At 48.2% G+C, this 17,121-nt stretch overlaps 1 protein-coding gene across 3 annotated transcripts in view; it reads left to right on the forward strand.

Moving 5' to 3' along the window:
- The first annotated feature begins 2,241 nt into the window (after positions 1 to 2,241).
- LOC140385559 (nucleolar protein 4-like) overlaps positions 2,242 to 17,121 on the forward strand; it is a 635,493-nt gene continuing 620,613 nt past the window's right edge. For 2 of the 3 annotated variants that reach the window (XM_072467836.1, XM_072467837.1), the window contains exon 1: positions 2,242 to 2,936. In XM_072467836.1, coding sequence (XP_072323937.1) covers positions 2,652 to 2,936 — 285 coding nt within the window. In that variant the 5' untranslated portion in view covers positions 2,242 to 2,651. The remainder of the gene's footprint in view (positions 2,937 to 17,121) is intronic. The other variant, XM_072467835.1, reaches the window with a different exon arrangement.

The raw sequence follows: 17,121 nt of genomic DNA on the forward strand, positions 1-17,121 counted from the left end.
CAATGTGGAAGGTTTGCTGGGTATATCCTGTACACAAAATGCAAGATAAATCCAACCCAGCCAATTACCGCCCCTTCAATCGACTCTCGACCATCAGTAAACTGATAGTAGGGAATTTCAACAGTGTGATCAAGCAGCAATAATCTGTTCACTGACGCTTAGTTTTGGTTCCACCAGAGCCACTGAGCTCCTGACCTTGTTACAGCCTTGGTTCAAACATGGACAAAAGAACTGAACTCCACAGTTGAGGTGAAAGTAACTGCCCTCAACATCAAGGCAGTATTTGGCCTAGTATGGCATCAAGGAGCCCGAACAAAACTGGAATCAATGGGAATCAGGGGTAAATTCTCCACTGGTTGGAGTCAGACCTGGCTCAAAGGAAGATGGTTGTGGTTGTTGGAGGTCAGTCATCTCAGCTCCAGGACATCACTGAAACAGTTCCTCAGGGTAGTGTTCGAGGCCCAATCATCTTCAGAAGCTTCATCAATGACCTTCCTTCCATCATAAAATCAGAAGTGGAGATGGTTGCTGATGCTTGTACAATGTTCAGCAGCATCTGTGATTCCTCAGATTCTAAGCAGTCCATGTCCAAATGTAACAAGACCTGCACAATATCCAGGCTTGGTCTGACAAGTGGCAAATAACATTCATGCCACACAAGTGCCAGGCAATGACAATCTCCAACAAGAGAGAATCTAACCATCATCCCTTGACATTCAGTGACATTACCATTGCTGAATTCCCCACTATCAACACCCTGGGGGCGGGGGGGGGGGGGGGGGGGGGACGACCAGTAATGACGAGCCATATAAATAATCTGGCTAGAAGAGCAGGTCAGAGGCTAGGAATTATGTGGTGAGTAACTCACCTCCTGACTCCCCAAAGCCTATCCACAGTCTACAAGGCACAAGCCAGGAATGTAATGGAACACTCTCCATTTGCCTGGATGAGTGCAGCTCCAACAACAGCTTGATACCATCCAGGACAAAGCAGCCAACTTGATTGCCATCACTTCCACACTCCCTCCACCATCGACACAGTGGCAGTAATGTGTACCATCTACAAGATGTACTACAAGAGCTCACCAAAGCTCCTTAAACAGCATCTTCCAAACTATGACCACCACCATCTAGAAAGACAAGGGCAGCAAATACATGAGAACACCAGCACCTGCAGGTTCCCCTCCAAGTCACTCACCATCCTGATTTGGAAATATATCACCATCCCTTCACTGCCCTGAAATCCTGAAATTCCCTCCCTGACAGCATTGTAGGTGTATCACGCCACATCGAATCATGGAATCCCTGCAGTGCAGAAGGAGGCCATTCAGCTCATCGAGTCTGCAGCGACCGCTAAAAGTGCACCCGAACCAGATTCCCACCCTATCCTTGCAACCCCATAACCCCACTTAACCCGCAAATGCTTGGACACTAAGGGGCAATTTAGTATGGCCATCTAACCTGCACATCTTTGAACTATGGGAGGAAACCGGAGCAACTAGAGGAAACACACGCAGACATGGGAGAATGTGCAAACTCTACAGTCACCCAAGGCCGGAATTGAACCCCAAGTCTCTGGCGCTGTGAGGCAGCAGTGCTAACCACTGTTATTGTGCCGCCCACATGGATTGTAGTGGTTCAAGAAGGTAGCTCACCACCCCGTTCTCAAGGGTAATTAGAGATGGGCAATGAATGCTGGCCCAGTTAGCGAAGCTACCACACCCCTTGAATTATTTTATTTTGAAACTGTCTAAGCATAGCAGTTAGAGCGTCAGGTCAGTCGTGGCCATGTGTCACTGGTAAGTCTTAAACTTCAAATTGAGAGATAAAGTGACAAGTAAAGTGTTTGACGTTATCATCTCAGAACCAAAATGTGTACCTTTGCAGTATTCTTAGAGGTGTTTTGTTTAGATAAGGAGCATCTGTCTGACATATATCACTTATATTTTGATAGCCGTAATTTCGCTTGATTCCCTGGCTTGGCTTCGCGCAGGAACCAGACCAGAGACCCTTATTTCTTTTTAAGATGCAGGATGTGTGTTCTGCATTCACCTGGACCAGCTGTTGAATGTGCGCTGCTATCGCGGTGCAGAAGGCATGCGTGTTGCACTGTATTCCTAAATGGGACAGCTGTACGTGACATCATTGATTGGCCGTCGCCAGAGAAACTTTTGTTCCGTTGTCCAATCGCACGGCTGGAAACAAAAAGGGAAGAGCTGGTGGAGCAGGGAAGCCCGGCGCTCGCGCTCTGTCTCTGGCAGCTCGGGGGGGGGCCCGGGAGAGCGCGGCGCGTGATCCGCTCGCCTCACTCTGCACGGCCAGAGTCCCGCAGGCGGCACCGATTCGGACAAGGGCGGCAGTGCTGCTAACGGTACCAACCGGGGCAAGAACAAAAAAAAAACTGCGACCACAGAGCGGGTCTCCCGGCCACATCGCTCCCTTTGCAAACCGGCAGTTTGTGCATTGCTCGGTCTTTTATACCGTTCTTATTATATATTATTTTAAAAAAATATAAAGACTGATTTGATGTATTAGCATTGCTGTTGGGATTTGTCGACTAACACCCCTCTCGGTGTATTATTGTTCCGTTGGGCTATCCAGGTGTAAAGTCCATACATTAACCACACTCGAGTCCCAGGCTCCTGGGCTATTATGGAGAACAAAGCGGCCGCACGGGACAGCAGCGACCGGGACCTGTACCGCCAGTTTCAGGACTGGTGTCTGAAGACCTACGGGGACTCGGGCAAAACCAAGACGGTCACCCGTAAGAAATACGATCGCATCGTCCAATTCCTGAGCGGAGTAGAGCCCAGCTCTGCCGATAACGCCAAATTTAAATTCTGGGTGAAATCGAAAGGGTTCCAGCTGGGATCGTCGGAGGAGCTGAAGGCTGGAGGTGGTGGTAAACTGGTCCTTTACGTGCCAGTCAAAACAACGGTTAGTGCTCACTTGTATTAAAGTTGATGTTTATTTGTTTCCAAGTCTGTACGTAAAGAAGCAAAGGGGTGCCACAGTTGGCTGCCTGATGATGGGGATCTTTCAGTATGGTACATCAGGCGGTCATGTTGCCTCGGTTGGCACGTCTAGTTTGTACACTCATCCTACAATGATCTCTCTATTTAATTACAGGGAAAATGACGTTTGGGGTCAATTGCTTCTTTAGTTTACAGCTCGACCACTTGCCTTGAGAAGATTTTTTAAAAGTAGCATTAATTCCCAGAGTCTAATTTTAAGGCATATTTGAGGTGCGAGTGTTTGATGCATCCCGGATATCATTACATAGTGTCGGGACAGAATTTTTGGTCGGAAGCCAAATGCAGCGCTGGTGGGTGTGTATATCACCCTGCCGCCCCCCATCCCCCCGCTCAGTTTTTCTAGTTATTTTCTCAACAGACCTGTTTTCCCGAATACATCTGGCATCATGTTATAATGTGTTAATATTGCAATTTCCAAAATAAATAGAAGGAAAACTACACTACCTATACTTCCATTTAATAAGGAATATTTTTTTTAAATGGCTCTGGTTAACCACTTATTTTAAGCAGCACTTGTAGATCTACAGATTTCAATAGCATTAGATGAGTAATGGTGATAGCTGTTGTTCAGAAACATTTTTGTTAACAATCCAAATCCCCTCATCCACCCACGCGATTATCCCGGTGAAACAGAAAGGGTGTGATTACAACGCGGACGCGAATGATGGGCTCTGTTTTCCGTAACGTTTCTGACAACCTGGATTATGCTGGGGGCTTTGGGGACTTATTTTTGGACAGTTCTTTCCTGTCTGCCCAAGAGATCCGCTCTTGTCCCTAAATCCGCCGTTGCTGTCTGATAATTAGGCATCATGATTACTATCTTTTAAAAGACATGGGAGCTGGAGAAACATCGTCTGTGTTATCGGGCTAATTAACTACACTACCCGATTGCCTAAGAGACTGAATTACAAGTGCCATCAACAGGACAGGCAATTGCAAATAAAATGGGAGGGCGCTTTGCACTGTTCAGTATCCATTTTATACATTCCACAGAAAGCAATTCCACAGTATTTATGCTCATTGAAAGTACAGGAAATATCGTGGGTTCCAGAGGCTACATCGACGGTGCATTTTGATATTTTACTGCTCAGTGAACAGCATCATGGAGAGTTAGATTAAAATTTATCGATATTTCTGCATTCATATCCTCCATGGTCTGGGATATGCACTTTTGTCACCAGGCAACAGAACCTCAGGACCTGGCATTTCTTTCATCACGATGGGACGAAGGTACCAGCAGCCGATGAATGCTGATAGAAATCTGACAACGATTGGCCAGACCTACCTGCCTGATTATCTGATTCTAGGTCCTGTTTCTCATGTATACCAAGTAAATACCAAGACGTTTTAATATAGTTTACAATAAGAGTATGGGTAGGAGCTGATGCCGACTCGAAGCATGTTAAAAGCTGATTTGTTTTAGCACCAACTAAAGCGTCCCTGTTAAAGATAATAAATATTAACGGTGGAGATGTTGACAAGTAAATGTAATAAAGATGTGTAGCATTCGCTTTGGAATAAAAATGCATACACATGTAGGGAAAGGGGAGTTTGTGCACTTGATTGAGACAATATTAGCAAAAGGGCTCAGTTGAAGAATATGCTCAGGGAAGTATTTTGTATGTTTCCTTGACTAGTAAGTCACAAAGACATTCAGCTCTTCTGGTTGGAAGAATAAACGGAAACTCCGAATACACCGTTGTATTCTACATTCATTTAGTGTCGTGGTTTACATGATTGATAAAGTCAAGAGGGCAGCACTAAAAACATTACCAGGCTGCAGAGTTATCAATTTTACAGTGTGCGCACAGTGTGTTACAGGCGACCATATTGCTATCCAGTAGGCCTGTCACCAACCTTACCTTTTATTAGCAAGTTACTCCGCTCGCAGAGTCTGGTGTTTGGTTTGCAGTCGATTATCTGTATAATTTGTCATTATAAATGTGGGAGGGAAAAAAAACCTAAACGCAAACGTTGTCATGTGGCTGCCCTACTGTATATTTTAAGGTTCAAAATGCGATGAAAAGGCCCGGAATGGCGTGCCATCTCTCCCCTCCCCCTCCGAGAGTTGCCGGGTCGGGTTGTCTACAATCTGGCGTAAAATGTAACTGTGCTGCGAAGAGGCTGTGGGTCCCGCCTGAGCGCGCGCATGCGCGCGCCACCCCCCCCCCCCCCCAACCCGCACCGAGCGCGAGCCCTCGCGCCCCGCCCCTGAATGCGCGCACCAGCGCCGCCTCGCCGACATTCCCGGGCCGCGCAGGGGATGGGCGCGCGTGCCCGGAGATCCTCGCTCCCACAGTGTCTCCCTCCACACCTCGCGGCTGCTCGCGCGTTCCCATGGAGACGGTTACTACCTGCTCTCGGGCTCGGCTGTGGCCTACGGCGCAGAATCAACCTGTTTAACCCCCCCCCCCCCCCCCCGTCCGCGTGCGCGCAAGAGACAATGGGAGTCACTGTTGGGCCAGGAGGTGTGTGTCTCGGAGATGTGCCGGGTCACCGTCCCAAATGGCCGCCAAGTGGAATCTGGGCTCGGGTGCCTCGTTTATCAGGCCGGCGCAGACACGGTGGGCCAAGTGGCCTCTTGTTGTGCCGTAAACTTTTGTGTGATTCTATGAAATAGTTCGGGCAGGTTTGCTTTTAAATGGTGGTAGGATGGCCCATGTGATATTCGCCCGAGCTTTTAAAAAAAAAGTTGTTCTCTGCTCCAGTTCCACTCTCATCCTGCTACCGGCCGATAGGAGCTCCTAAAACTGACCATTTTACCAATGAAGCTGAAGCAGTTTCATTTCATCAGCACCTTTTTTGGATGCATTGCGAGGTTGGAGCACTTGCTGATATACACAGCAACACCCTCTACCACCGGCAACTTGGATAGGTCATCTAGTTCATGCGACGTTGAGGCAGCTGTTGATACAGCCATTGGTAACAGGATTGTTGTCAGCAGGCCACCTTGCCGTAACATTTCTTATGAAACTGAATTCATGTAGACCCGTAGCAATTTTACGTCGAAATGAATGGCTGGTGATGCTATTAGAATCATTTTAAGTTGGTGTGACGGAAAAATAAAATTAAATATTTTCCAGATACAGTGCTAATTGCCACAGGTGTGAATCGCACGAGGTTAACGAGCTTACATTCCCATCTGTTTTTCATGACCAAGATTTTGAGCCCTCGGGGATAATAACATGCGCTCCTGATTTGTCCCCTGCTGAGTGCTTCATTTAATGTCGCTTTTCCAGCATGGGGCGGGGAAGGGAGAGAAAAAAAAAACATGTCCCAAATAAATGAACCTGACGCATTCGTTGTACTATTGATTTTTCTTTATTGGTGCCGAGGATCTGTTTGGTAAATCTCACCCACAATTATGTTACAACGCCTTCAGAAGACGGTTACCGTCTGACGGCTGTGTACCCGCTGCAATGGGTGCCCTCAACATATCTAAACTATTCCCTCTTGGTACCAAATTCAAAATGCACATTATAATGAGCAGGCTTAAGTTGAGAGATCTATTGACATGTTTTGAATTTCTTCAGTCACAACTCGGTTTTGAATCGAGCTGACGGTTGTGCCTCCTTTTAACAAAGCGACAGGATTAAGCAATGCTGTACCTTGTGTGTGTTCCCTAAAAATGCTACAAACGACAGTTGGATGCTGTCCTTCGCCCGTTGAGGACGACACGCCTCGTTGAGTCTTTGGAAAACAAAGCTGGCATTACAAAATGCTAATTTGAGATTCGAGCACAATTTCGAGTTTACTTAAATGGGCCGAAAGGCCACTTTCTGAAAAAATGATTATGACCTGATAGTGACAAATCTCTCGGGCGGCTCCACCTTGATCCCCACCACCCTGGACATGGCTTCAAAAAAGGCAGTCCCGAAATCCCTGAGTCTGGGGTAGGACCAGAACATGTGGGTGTGGTTGGCTCCGTCCCCCTGATATCACTTGCACCTATCCTCCACTTCCGGGAAGAACCCTTTCATGCACCTCCATGAGTACCTGGTTTAGGGACTGGGCTGGTTTAGCACACTGGTAACATAGAACGTGAAAGGCCCCAACGGGCCGGTGAAGAGATCCAGAGTCCTCGCCCATTTCAAGAGTCTGAGGGTGGACGTAGCTGGCTTTTAAAGACGACCAAGGCATGCCAGCAACACGGTTCAATTCCCGTACCAGCCTTCCCGAACAGGTGCCGGATGTGGCGACTAGGGGCTTTTCACAGTAACTTAATTGAAGCCTACTTGTGACAAGCGATTTTCATTTTCATTTCATACCTCCATTCCATGCAATTGAAGGCTTTCTCAGCGTCCAGGGTCATTATTGGGGTCATTATTACATTCAGCAGGCATCTGATGTTCACTGTTAACTGTCTGCCCTTGACAAATCTTCTGTGATCACTTCTGGGGATCAATGAGATCGAGGCCTGGGCCAGCATGGGCAGCAGAGCCCCTTTGACAGTGAATCATTGAACATCTCCCGCAAGTGCGGGGCCAGTGTTGCTGCAAATGATTTGTAAAAATCTACCGGGAACCAACCCGCTCCCGGCACGTTCCATGACTGCATGGAATTAATGCACTCCACGATTTTGCCCAGCTCTAGCAGTGCTTGCAGCCTTTGTTTCCTTTCCTCCCCCACCATCGGTATGCCCAGTCTGCCGAGGAACTGTTCCATCAATGAGTCACCATCCGGGGGTTTGGATTTGTATAGCCCTCGATAAAAGTTTGCACCGGCCTCATTTGGGGCTGCTACCACCCTACCATTTCTGTCCGTAACTTGCTATCTCTTTTGCAGCTGCTTGCTTTCTTAGCTGATGCGCCAGCATACAGCTGGCCTTGTCTCCATGTTCCATGGCAGAGCTGGTGGATGCCTTCCTTGTGGAGAGCAGATCAAATTCCATTTGCAGCATTTTCCTCTCCGCCAGCAGTTCTGCGGTTGAGGCTGTGGAGTACCGCCAATCTACCTCCAGTATGGAGTCGATCTGCCATTGCTTGGCTGCCCCCCCCCCCCCCCCCCCATCTGCTCCTTAAGGGCATTCAATTCTTGTGCCACACCTGACACGGTTCCTGTCCTGGGGTTGGACTTGTCCATTGTTGGATCCTGTGTGCGGTTAAAGACCCCCCCCCCAACCCATGATGAGTCGATGGGTGTCTTGGTCAGGGATTTTGGGCACTGTTTATTTTGACGAACTCTGTGTTGTCCCAGTTCGGGGCGTATATATTTAACAAGACCTCCGGGGCCCCTTCCAGGGTTCTGCTGACTATAATGTGTGCCCCCCCCTCCCCAGGTCCATTGCTCTTCGTCACCGTGAATGAAGCTGTCCTGTTGATTAGTATGGCCACCCCCTTGTCCTGGTGTTGAAACATGAGTGAAACAGTTGTCCCAGCCAGCCCTTCCTTACCTGCGGTCGGTCTTTCTCTCTGAAGTGTGTCCTGTAGGAAGGCTACGTCCACCCTCAGACTCTTGAAATGGGCGAGGACTCTGGATCTCTTCACCGGCCCGTTGGGGCCTTTCACGTTCTATGTTACTATCCGGATGGGGGGAACTTCCACCCCCCCTCCTGTGCGGTTAACCATATTCACCCTGTGGGCCTGACCCTGTTCATCTGGGCCTGCTCTTGTTCATGGGCCATTCAAGATGACTGCTGATGACGTCTTCATTTTCGCCATCGCCGTCTTCTGCAACCAGCGCTCTACCCTCCCATCCCCCTCCCCACCCCCTACCCCCCTCTTTCTCCTCCTTTACCCCTCTTATCCTTGTTCTCTCCCCTACCCCTGCTTTTTCCCCTGAAGTTCTGTTTTTCCCTTCCCCTCTGCCAGACACTCCCTCCCACCGGGAGACGCGCTGCGGCCTCCTCCTTCACTGTACTTCCATACACCAGCCTGCTCACTAGTGTAGCAGCTCCTCTAACAGTTGGATTCCCCTATTTAACCCCTGTCTACTTCTCTTCCCCCACTCTCTCCGTGCCTCTGCCTGTGGTCGCCCTGCCCCTCTTGAATTCTTACTGGTGGCGTTCTGGCCATTTCCCTCTATTGTTGGTTGCCCAGTCCATTTTTCTGGGCAAACTTGTTGGCCTCCTCCGGGGCATCAAAGTAATGTTTTTTACCCTGGTACGTAACCCATTCCTTGGCAGGATAGAGCATGCCGAACTGCATCTCACTTTAGTACAATGCAGATTTGGTACCCTTGAATTCTGCCTGGCGCTTGGCCAGGTCTGAACCAATGCATTGGTACAGGTGGATGGAATGTCCTTCCCACATGCACCCTTGCACTCTTCGCCCACCTCAGGATCTGCTCTTTTTTCCTGGTACCTGTGGCGCGTCACGATTATCGCATAGGATGGTTCCCCAGCTCTGGGCTGCTGCCAAAGTGACCTGTGGGCATGGTCTACCTCTGGGGAATTGGCGAAGCCCTCCTCACCAACCAGCTTCCTGAGCACCACTGCTATGTATTCTATGTGGTTTCTCCCTTCCGTTCCTTCCGGCGGCCCCACAATTCTCAGGTTTTGCCAATCCGATTGGTTCTCCTGGTCGACGACTCTATCCTTCAACCTCTTCTGGGTCTTGACCAGGCTCACTATCTCGGCCTCAAGTGCTGTGATCCAGTCCCCTTGGTCCATTGCTCTTTTCATCGTCTCCTGGGCCTCTACCCTCCACTCCATATTGTGCATTGCCTCCTTCTTGGGGGCTGTAGGAGCCTCCATTGTCGTTTCAACGGCTGTCAGGAAGTCTCTTCTCATCTACTGCCTATGACTCTGGAGTTCAGAGGTGATAAAGCATGTCATTTTGACCATTAGCACCTGGGTTTGCGGTAGGAACTCCGCAGGGTCGATCCTCATCAGTTTTGTGCAGGTCCCTGCTCTGAAGCTGAGGTTACCCTCCCCTTGTCTTTCCTGGCTTTTTGGCTGGACGGCTGATTCTTTCCCATCCTGCTTGGCAGTGCGGTCGATTGGGGGGTTAGTCTGGGGGAATATGAGTACTTTTGGTGCCCATTTGCTTGGGTTAAAAAGCCATTGTCGAAGTTCTTAGATGAAATGGAAATGAAAATCGTTTATTGTCACAAGTAGGCTTAAAATGAAGTTACTGTGAAAAGCCCCTGTGAGGGCCATCTTTCATGCTCAGCTCATGGCCACCACCGGAAGTCCCCCTGGGACTCACTTTTACCAACTGGCTGACCTTTGGGACCCATGCCAGCCAACCTTTGCAACCCCACGCTGGCCGACCTTCGCAACACACCACCTTCTCTTACCTTTAATGCGACAGGTGAGCCTTCTTGGTCCTCACCATCTCACTCCAATCATGTTCACAGGAGGAGAGGGCAATATGCATACCAGGTGCAGAGTTCAGCCGGTTCCTTTGCGCTGTTTTCATCTTTGTGAGGATAGAAAATCCAACCTTGCACAAGCAGCCCGTTGTGAAGGTTAATAGCAACAAATGCTTGTTTTACTCAGCACTGGATACTCCGCAGAGATGTTACTCCAAAATGCTGACAGCTTCATGGACTTGTGGCGTGTTTTAATGTGCTGTCACAGATGAAGTGCATAAATTTAGTCTCGTCATTTTGGAGCCAGCTGTAAGTTAATAATTGACTCTGGGGTCTCAAACCCAAGGATTTTTCACCGACCTCTTCTCTTTCAACTTCTCCGGAAAGTAGGGACAAAAACTGTTGATCAGCGCAGCCAGGTTTGACTGAATAAGACTTGCTCGTCTGTTGACAGTTCCCTTAGTAACCCTGTTTTCTTTGATGTGTTGTAGAAGTGTGGAGAACATATAGTAGTTTTGACCTTGTACTCGTCAAAATTCTAATGACTATTGGAAAGCATCTATTTCTTCACAGTTCCGTAAGCAATCATCATTCTTCCCTTGCAAATTGAGGTTCCGTTCGTTTAGAATTGAAAATATGTCTGCAAGTTAAGACATAGTTAGCATCCAACTCTCATTTGCCAGTACGTCCCTGCCTATAACACACACGGGCTTTTATATCCTGATGCCCAATTAACAAAGCCATACCTCAAGAAATCATCTTTATACTGCTTTGTTCCCAATTTCAGTTTCTTCTCAGTAGGCTATTCACCAAAGGCCCTGGAGCTGCTTTGTCCTGCTATGGAGTCTCCTGAGCAGCCCACACTAGCACTGCTTTGTCCTGCCATGGACTCTCCTGAGATGTTCTCTATAGCAGATTCAGTTGTGAGATCCTGGCCTGTTGTGTCTCTAGCCCTCTCTTCCTTATAACAAAATGATCCATCTTCAGTTCTTCACAGTCCTGCTGTCTTGCTTGCTCGCAGTTAGACGATGGAGGGATCTCTCTGTGATTTTGGGGCAAAAAGCATGGATGTACATGGTGCATGAAGTCAGTGTATGTGCTGGGTGGGTGACCTGCTCTCTGCCGCCGCTTCTGCCGTTTGCATTTAAAAGCTGATCACGCTCCGAGGCCCCGACCGTAGAGCTGCTGGCAGAGCGAAAAAAGCTACAAATGGACTTTAACCTGCTAGCAACTAGGAAAGCAGTGTACCGACTCCGCCACACATGGGGAACTTTCTACGAACACGGAGACAAGGCTGGCCGCCTATTGGCTCACCAGCTGAGAAAGCAGGCAGCCACGAGGGAAGTAGCGCAAGTAACGGATAGCTGTGGCAGACTGATAACAGAACCAAAGGAGGTCTTTCGGGCATTTGAGACCTTCTACCGGGGACTGTACACCTCCGAGCCCCCAATGGGGTCGCGGGGATGAAACAGTTCCTAGACAGACTGGAACTACCAGTTGTGGGGGAAGACAGACTGGGAGAGCTGGAAGCACCAATAGATCTGGGAGAAATCACGGAGAGCATCAGCTCCATGCAGACGGGGAAGGCACCGGGACCCGATGGGTTCCCGGCGGACTTCTACAAAATCTTTGCACCAGTCTTGGCCCCACACCTCAGGGACATGTTCGCAGACTCACTGGCAGGGGGCACTCTGCCCCCCACACTGGCACAGGCCACAATTTCACTGATACCCAAAAAAGGATAAAGACCCGACGGAATGTGGATCATGCAGACCCATTTCACTGCTGAATGTGGATGCGAAAATACTTACAAACGTCCTGGCCAAAAGGCTGGAGGGCTGCGTTCTGGAGGTGGTCGCAGAGGACCAAATAGGCTTTGTCAAGGGTACGCAGCTCACAGCGAACATCAGGCAGTTGCTGAACGTAATAATGACGCCCCCCCGCCCCCCACCTGCCGGAGAGAGAACACCAGAGGTGATCGTCTCCCTGGACGCAGAAAAGGCCTTCGACAGAGTCGAATGGAACTACCTCCTCATGGTGCTGGAACGGTTTGGGCTAGGAGTGGGGTTCACCGCCTGTCTGAGTCTCCTGTACAATGTTCCCAAGGTGACGTCCAAACTAACACCACCAGCTATGAATACATCCAGCTACAGAGAGGAACAAGACAGGGCTTCCCCCTGTCCCCATCTTGTTCGCTCTAGCGATCGAACCCCTGGCTATAGCCCTGTAGGAGGCGGAAATCTGGAAGGGAATTCGGAGAGGAAACAGAGAGCACAGAGTCTCACTCTACGCAGATGACCTGCTCCTCTATGTCTCGAAGCTGCAGGAGGGACTGAAGGCAATACTGCCGATCCTGATAGAGTTTGGAACCTTTTTGGGCTACAAATATAACCTGCGCAAAAGTGAAGCTAAATGGGGGAGGGACAGAACTGGAGGGGCTCCCGTTTAAAACAGCCCAGAACAGATTCCATTACCTAGGGATCCAGATAGCCAGAGACTGGACAGCATTGCGGGACGTAAAAAACTGGAAGGGAATCTGGAGAGGAGACAGAGAGCACAGAGTCTCACTCTATGCAGATGACCTGCTCCTCTATGTCTCTAAGCCACAGGAGGGACTGAAGGCAATACTGCAAATACTGAAAGAGTTTGAAACCTTCTCGGGCTACAAACCTAACCTGGGCAAAAGCGAGGCATTCCCAGTAAACCCAAAAAGGGGAGGGACAGAACTGGAGGGGCTCCCGTTTAAAACGGCCCAGAACAGATTCCATTATCTGGGGACCCAGATAGCCAGAGACTGGACACAGATCCACAAGTGGAACCTGACCAGCCTGGTGGAGGAAGTAAGAAATTACCTTCAAAGTTGGGGCTCACTCCCACTCTCCCTGGTGGGGAGAGTGCAGACGATCAAGATGAACGTACTGCCGTGGTTCCTCTTCCTGTTTAGATCCATACCGATCTTCATCCCCAAGGCATTGTTCCAAAATGTAGACAGCCTAATCATGGCGTTTGTTTCGTGGGGGGGGGTAAGAACCCAAGAATTCCCAAACCGAGAATGATGATTGAAAGGAATACAGGACAGGCATGTTCCTGTGAGGAAGAAAGATAAATACGGCAATTTTCGGGAACCTTGGATGACGAGTGATATTGTAGGCCTCGTCAAAAAGAAAAAGGAGGCATTTGTCAGGGCTAAAAGGCTGGGAACGGACGAAGCCTGTGTGGCATATAAGGAAAGTAGGAAGGAACTTAAGCAAGGAGTCAGGAGGGCTAGAAGGGGTCATGAAAAGTCATTGGCAAATAGGGTTAAGGAAAATCCCAAGGCTTTTTACACGTACATAAAAAGCAAGAGGGTAGCCAGGGAAAGGGTTGGCCCACTGAAGGATAGGCAAGGGAATCTATGTGTGGAGCCAGAGGAAATGGGCGAGGTACTAAATGAATACTTTGCATCAGTATTCACCAAAGAGAAGGAATTGGTAGATGTTGAGTCTGGAGAAGGGGGTGTAGATAGCCTGGGTCACATTGTGATCCAAAAAGACGAGGTGTTGGGTGTCTTAAAAAATATTAAGGTAGATAAGTCCCCAGGGCCTGATGGGATCTACCCCAGAATACTGAAGGAGGCTGGAGAGGAAATTGCTGAGACCTTGACAGAAATCTTTGGATCCTCGCTGTCTTCAGGGGATGTCCCGGAGGACTGGAGAATAGCCAATGTTGTTCCTCTGTTTAAGAAGGGTAGCAAGGATAATCCAGGGAACTACAGGCCGGTGAGCCTTACTTCAGTGGTAGGGAAATTACTGGAGAGAATTCTTCGAGACAGGATCTACTCCCATTTGGAAGCAAATGGACGTATTAGTGAGAGGCAGCACGGTTTTGTGAAGGGGAGGTCGTGTCTCACTAACTTGATAGAGTTTTTCGAGGAGGTCACCAAGATGATTGATGCAGGTAGGGCAGTGGATGTTGTCTATATGGACTTCAGTAAGGCCTTTGACAAGGTCCCTCATGGTAGACTAGTACAAAAGGTGAAGTCACACGGGATCAGGGGTGAACTGGCAAGGTGGATACAGAACTGGCTAGGCCATAGAAGGCAGAGGGTAGCAATGGAGGGATGCTTTTCTAATTGGAGGGCTGTGACCAGTGGTGTTCCACAGGGATCAGTGTTGGGACCTTTGCTGTTTGTAGTATATATAAATGATTTGGAGGAAAATGTAACTGGTCTGATTAGTAAGTTTGCAGACGACACAAAGGTTGGTGGAATTGCGGATAGCGATGAGGACTGTCAGAGGATACAGCAGGATTTAGATTGTCTGGAGACTTGGGCGGAGAGATGGCAGATGGAGTTTAATCCGGACAAATGTGAGGTAATGCATTTTGGAAGGGCTAATGCAGGTAGGGAATATACAGCGAATGGTAGAACCCTCAAGAGTATTGAAAGTCAAAGAGATCTAGGAGTACAGGTCCACAGGTCATTGAAAGGGGCAACACAGGTGGAGAAAGTAGTCAAGAAGGCATACGGCATGCTTGCCTTCATTGGCCGGGGCATTGAATATAAGAATTGGCAAGTCATGTTGCAGCTGTATAGAACCTTAGTTAGGCCACACTTGGAGTATAGTGTTCAATTCTGGTCGCCACACTACCAGAAGGATGTGGAGGCTTTAGAGAGGGTGCAGAAGAGATTTACCAGAATGTTGCCTGGTATGGAGGGCATAAGCTATGAGGAGCGATTGAATAAACTCGGTCTGTTCTCACTGGAACGAAGGAGGTTGAGGGGCGACCTGATAGAGGTATACAAAATTATGAGGGGCATAGACAGAGTGGATAGTCAGAGGCTTTTCCCCAGGGTAGAGGGGTCATTACTAGGGGGCATAGGTTTAAGGTGAGAGGGGCAAGGTTTAGAGTAGATGTACGAGGCAAGTTTTTTACGCAGAGGGTAGTGGGTGCCTGGAACTCACTACCGGAGGAGGTAGTGGAAGCAGGGACGATAGGGACATTTAAGGGGCATCTTGACAAATATATGAATAGGATGGGAATAGAAGGATACGGACCCAGGAAGTGTAGAAGATTGTAGTTTAGTCGGGCAGTATGGTCGGCACGGGCTTGGAGGGCCGAAGGGCCTGTTCCTGTGCTGTACATTTCTTTGTTCTTTGTTTGAGACTGCAAAGAAGGAAATTCAAAGGGGACCTGGCTTTACCAAACCTATAATATTACCACTGGGCAGCAACGGCAGAAAGAGTGAGGAGCTGAGTACAAGAACCCAGCAGAGACTGGGTACAAATGGAGGAGGCCTCCTGTAAAGGAACGACCCTCCAGGCCCTGACTACATCACTCCCATCCCCCTCAACAAGATACACAATGAACCCAGTGGTAGCGGCCACGCTGAGAACGTGGACCTAGCTGAGACAACACTTCAGGCTAACTAAAATGTCCCTCATCTGCAGCAATCACAGATTCCCCCCAGCCATGCTAGAATAGGAGGACGAACTGAGGGACCATAGACCGATCCAGAGGATGGTGAAATGTATATCGGGTCAATTAAATGAAAGACAAAATAAACTTCTTTGTACAATAAAGTAAATTAACGCGGGTAAGAAAAATATGATGTGTATGTATACAATTGTTTATACATATGAGAAAAGCCAATAAAAAGAGTGCAAAAGCTGGTCGCAGACATTAGGCGCTTCTCCCGTGGTCGGGAATGCTGCGACCGATCGCTCTGCAACCCTCCTGTGAGTCACGACTTGCAGTTTCAAAAACCCTGTTCTATGGTGCAGGCGTCTGTGTGGCCTTCTGCATCCTGGCTTCAAGTCCACCTCTTTCCTGCCCACACCAGCCGGCATATGTTCAGGCTATGTGCATTTCCAGATAGAAACCGGGTTTGGATTATTTGAAATCTTTCAAATTTGTTGGCACAAACCTGTTGGATTGTCTTGATAGAGGGTTGGGTTTGAATGTAATGTACAGAATTGTTTGGGCAGTGATTATACTATTTCTATGCTTTAGATTTCGCATGCACCTTCAAAGCCAATGACCTCTTTCTGTATGATGTGTTTTCCTCAAGAAATACAACATCTAGCAGGAGACCATATAATTTTGTGGAGGAGAGGTCACAGAATGTGTAATCGGTGTATTAGTAACCGCATGGATGGGTTCTTTCAATAAAAAGCTTCATGGTAGTGTGAAAGTCCGAGTGCACACTTTCCATGGTAGAAGGTTAATTAGCAGGGAAACGTTGCAAAACAAGCATGCAATCAAACATAAGAAAGGAAGTCAGGCCTTAACAGTGAAGTTGCTGTTAGTTATTTGGGTAGAGCTACAAAACAGTAGATGTATATTTTACATTAGAGAGTGTATTCTATAGGTCACACATGAATGGAAAAGATATAGAGGAACAAGTTCGCAAAGAAATTACAGATGTGCAAAATCACAGAGTTGTGATCATGAGCACTTTAATTATCCTTGTATTGATTGAGATAGTAATAGCGTAAAGGACATAGAGGGAGAAGGGTTTCTGAAGTGTCTTCAGGGAAGTTTTCCAGGTCAGTATGTTTCTGGACAAAAATGAAAGGAGGCATTGGTGGATCTGGGTTGAGGAAATGAGGTGGGCCTTGTTGATCAAGTGTTGGAGGAGACCATTTAGAGAACAATGATCATAGTATGACCTTGAGGTTAGCTATGGAAAAAGACAAAAGAGAAATTAGAGTAAAGGTGATTAATTGGAGGAGGGCCAATTTCAATATGTAAGAACGGACCTGTCTCGGTAAATTGGAATCAAAGATGGCAAGCAAAATACTTAACAGAACAATGGGCTGTTTTTAAAGAGGAAATATTCAGGGACAGTAAGG

Source organism: Scyliorhinus torazame, chromosome 11 (assembly GCF_047496885.1).
Source record: "Scyliorhinus torazame isolate Kashiwa2021f chromosome 11, sScyTor2.1, whole genome shotgun sequence".
NCBI lineage: Eukaryota > Metazoa > Chordata > Chondrichthyes > Carcharhiniformes > Scyliorhinidae > Scyliorhinus > Scyliorhinus torazame.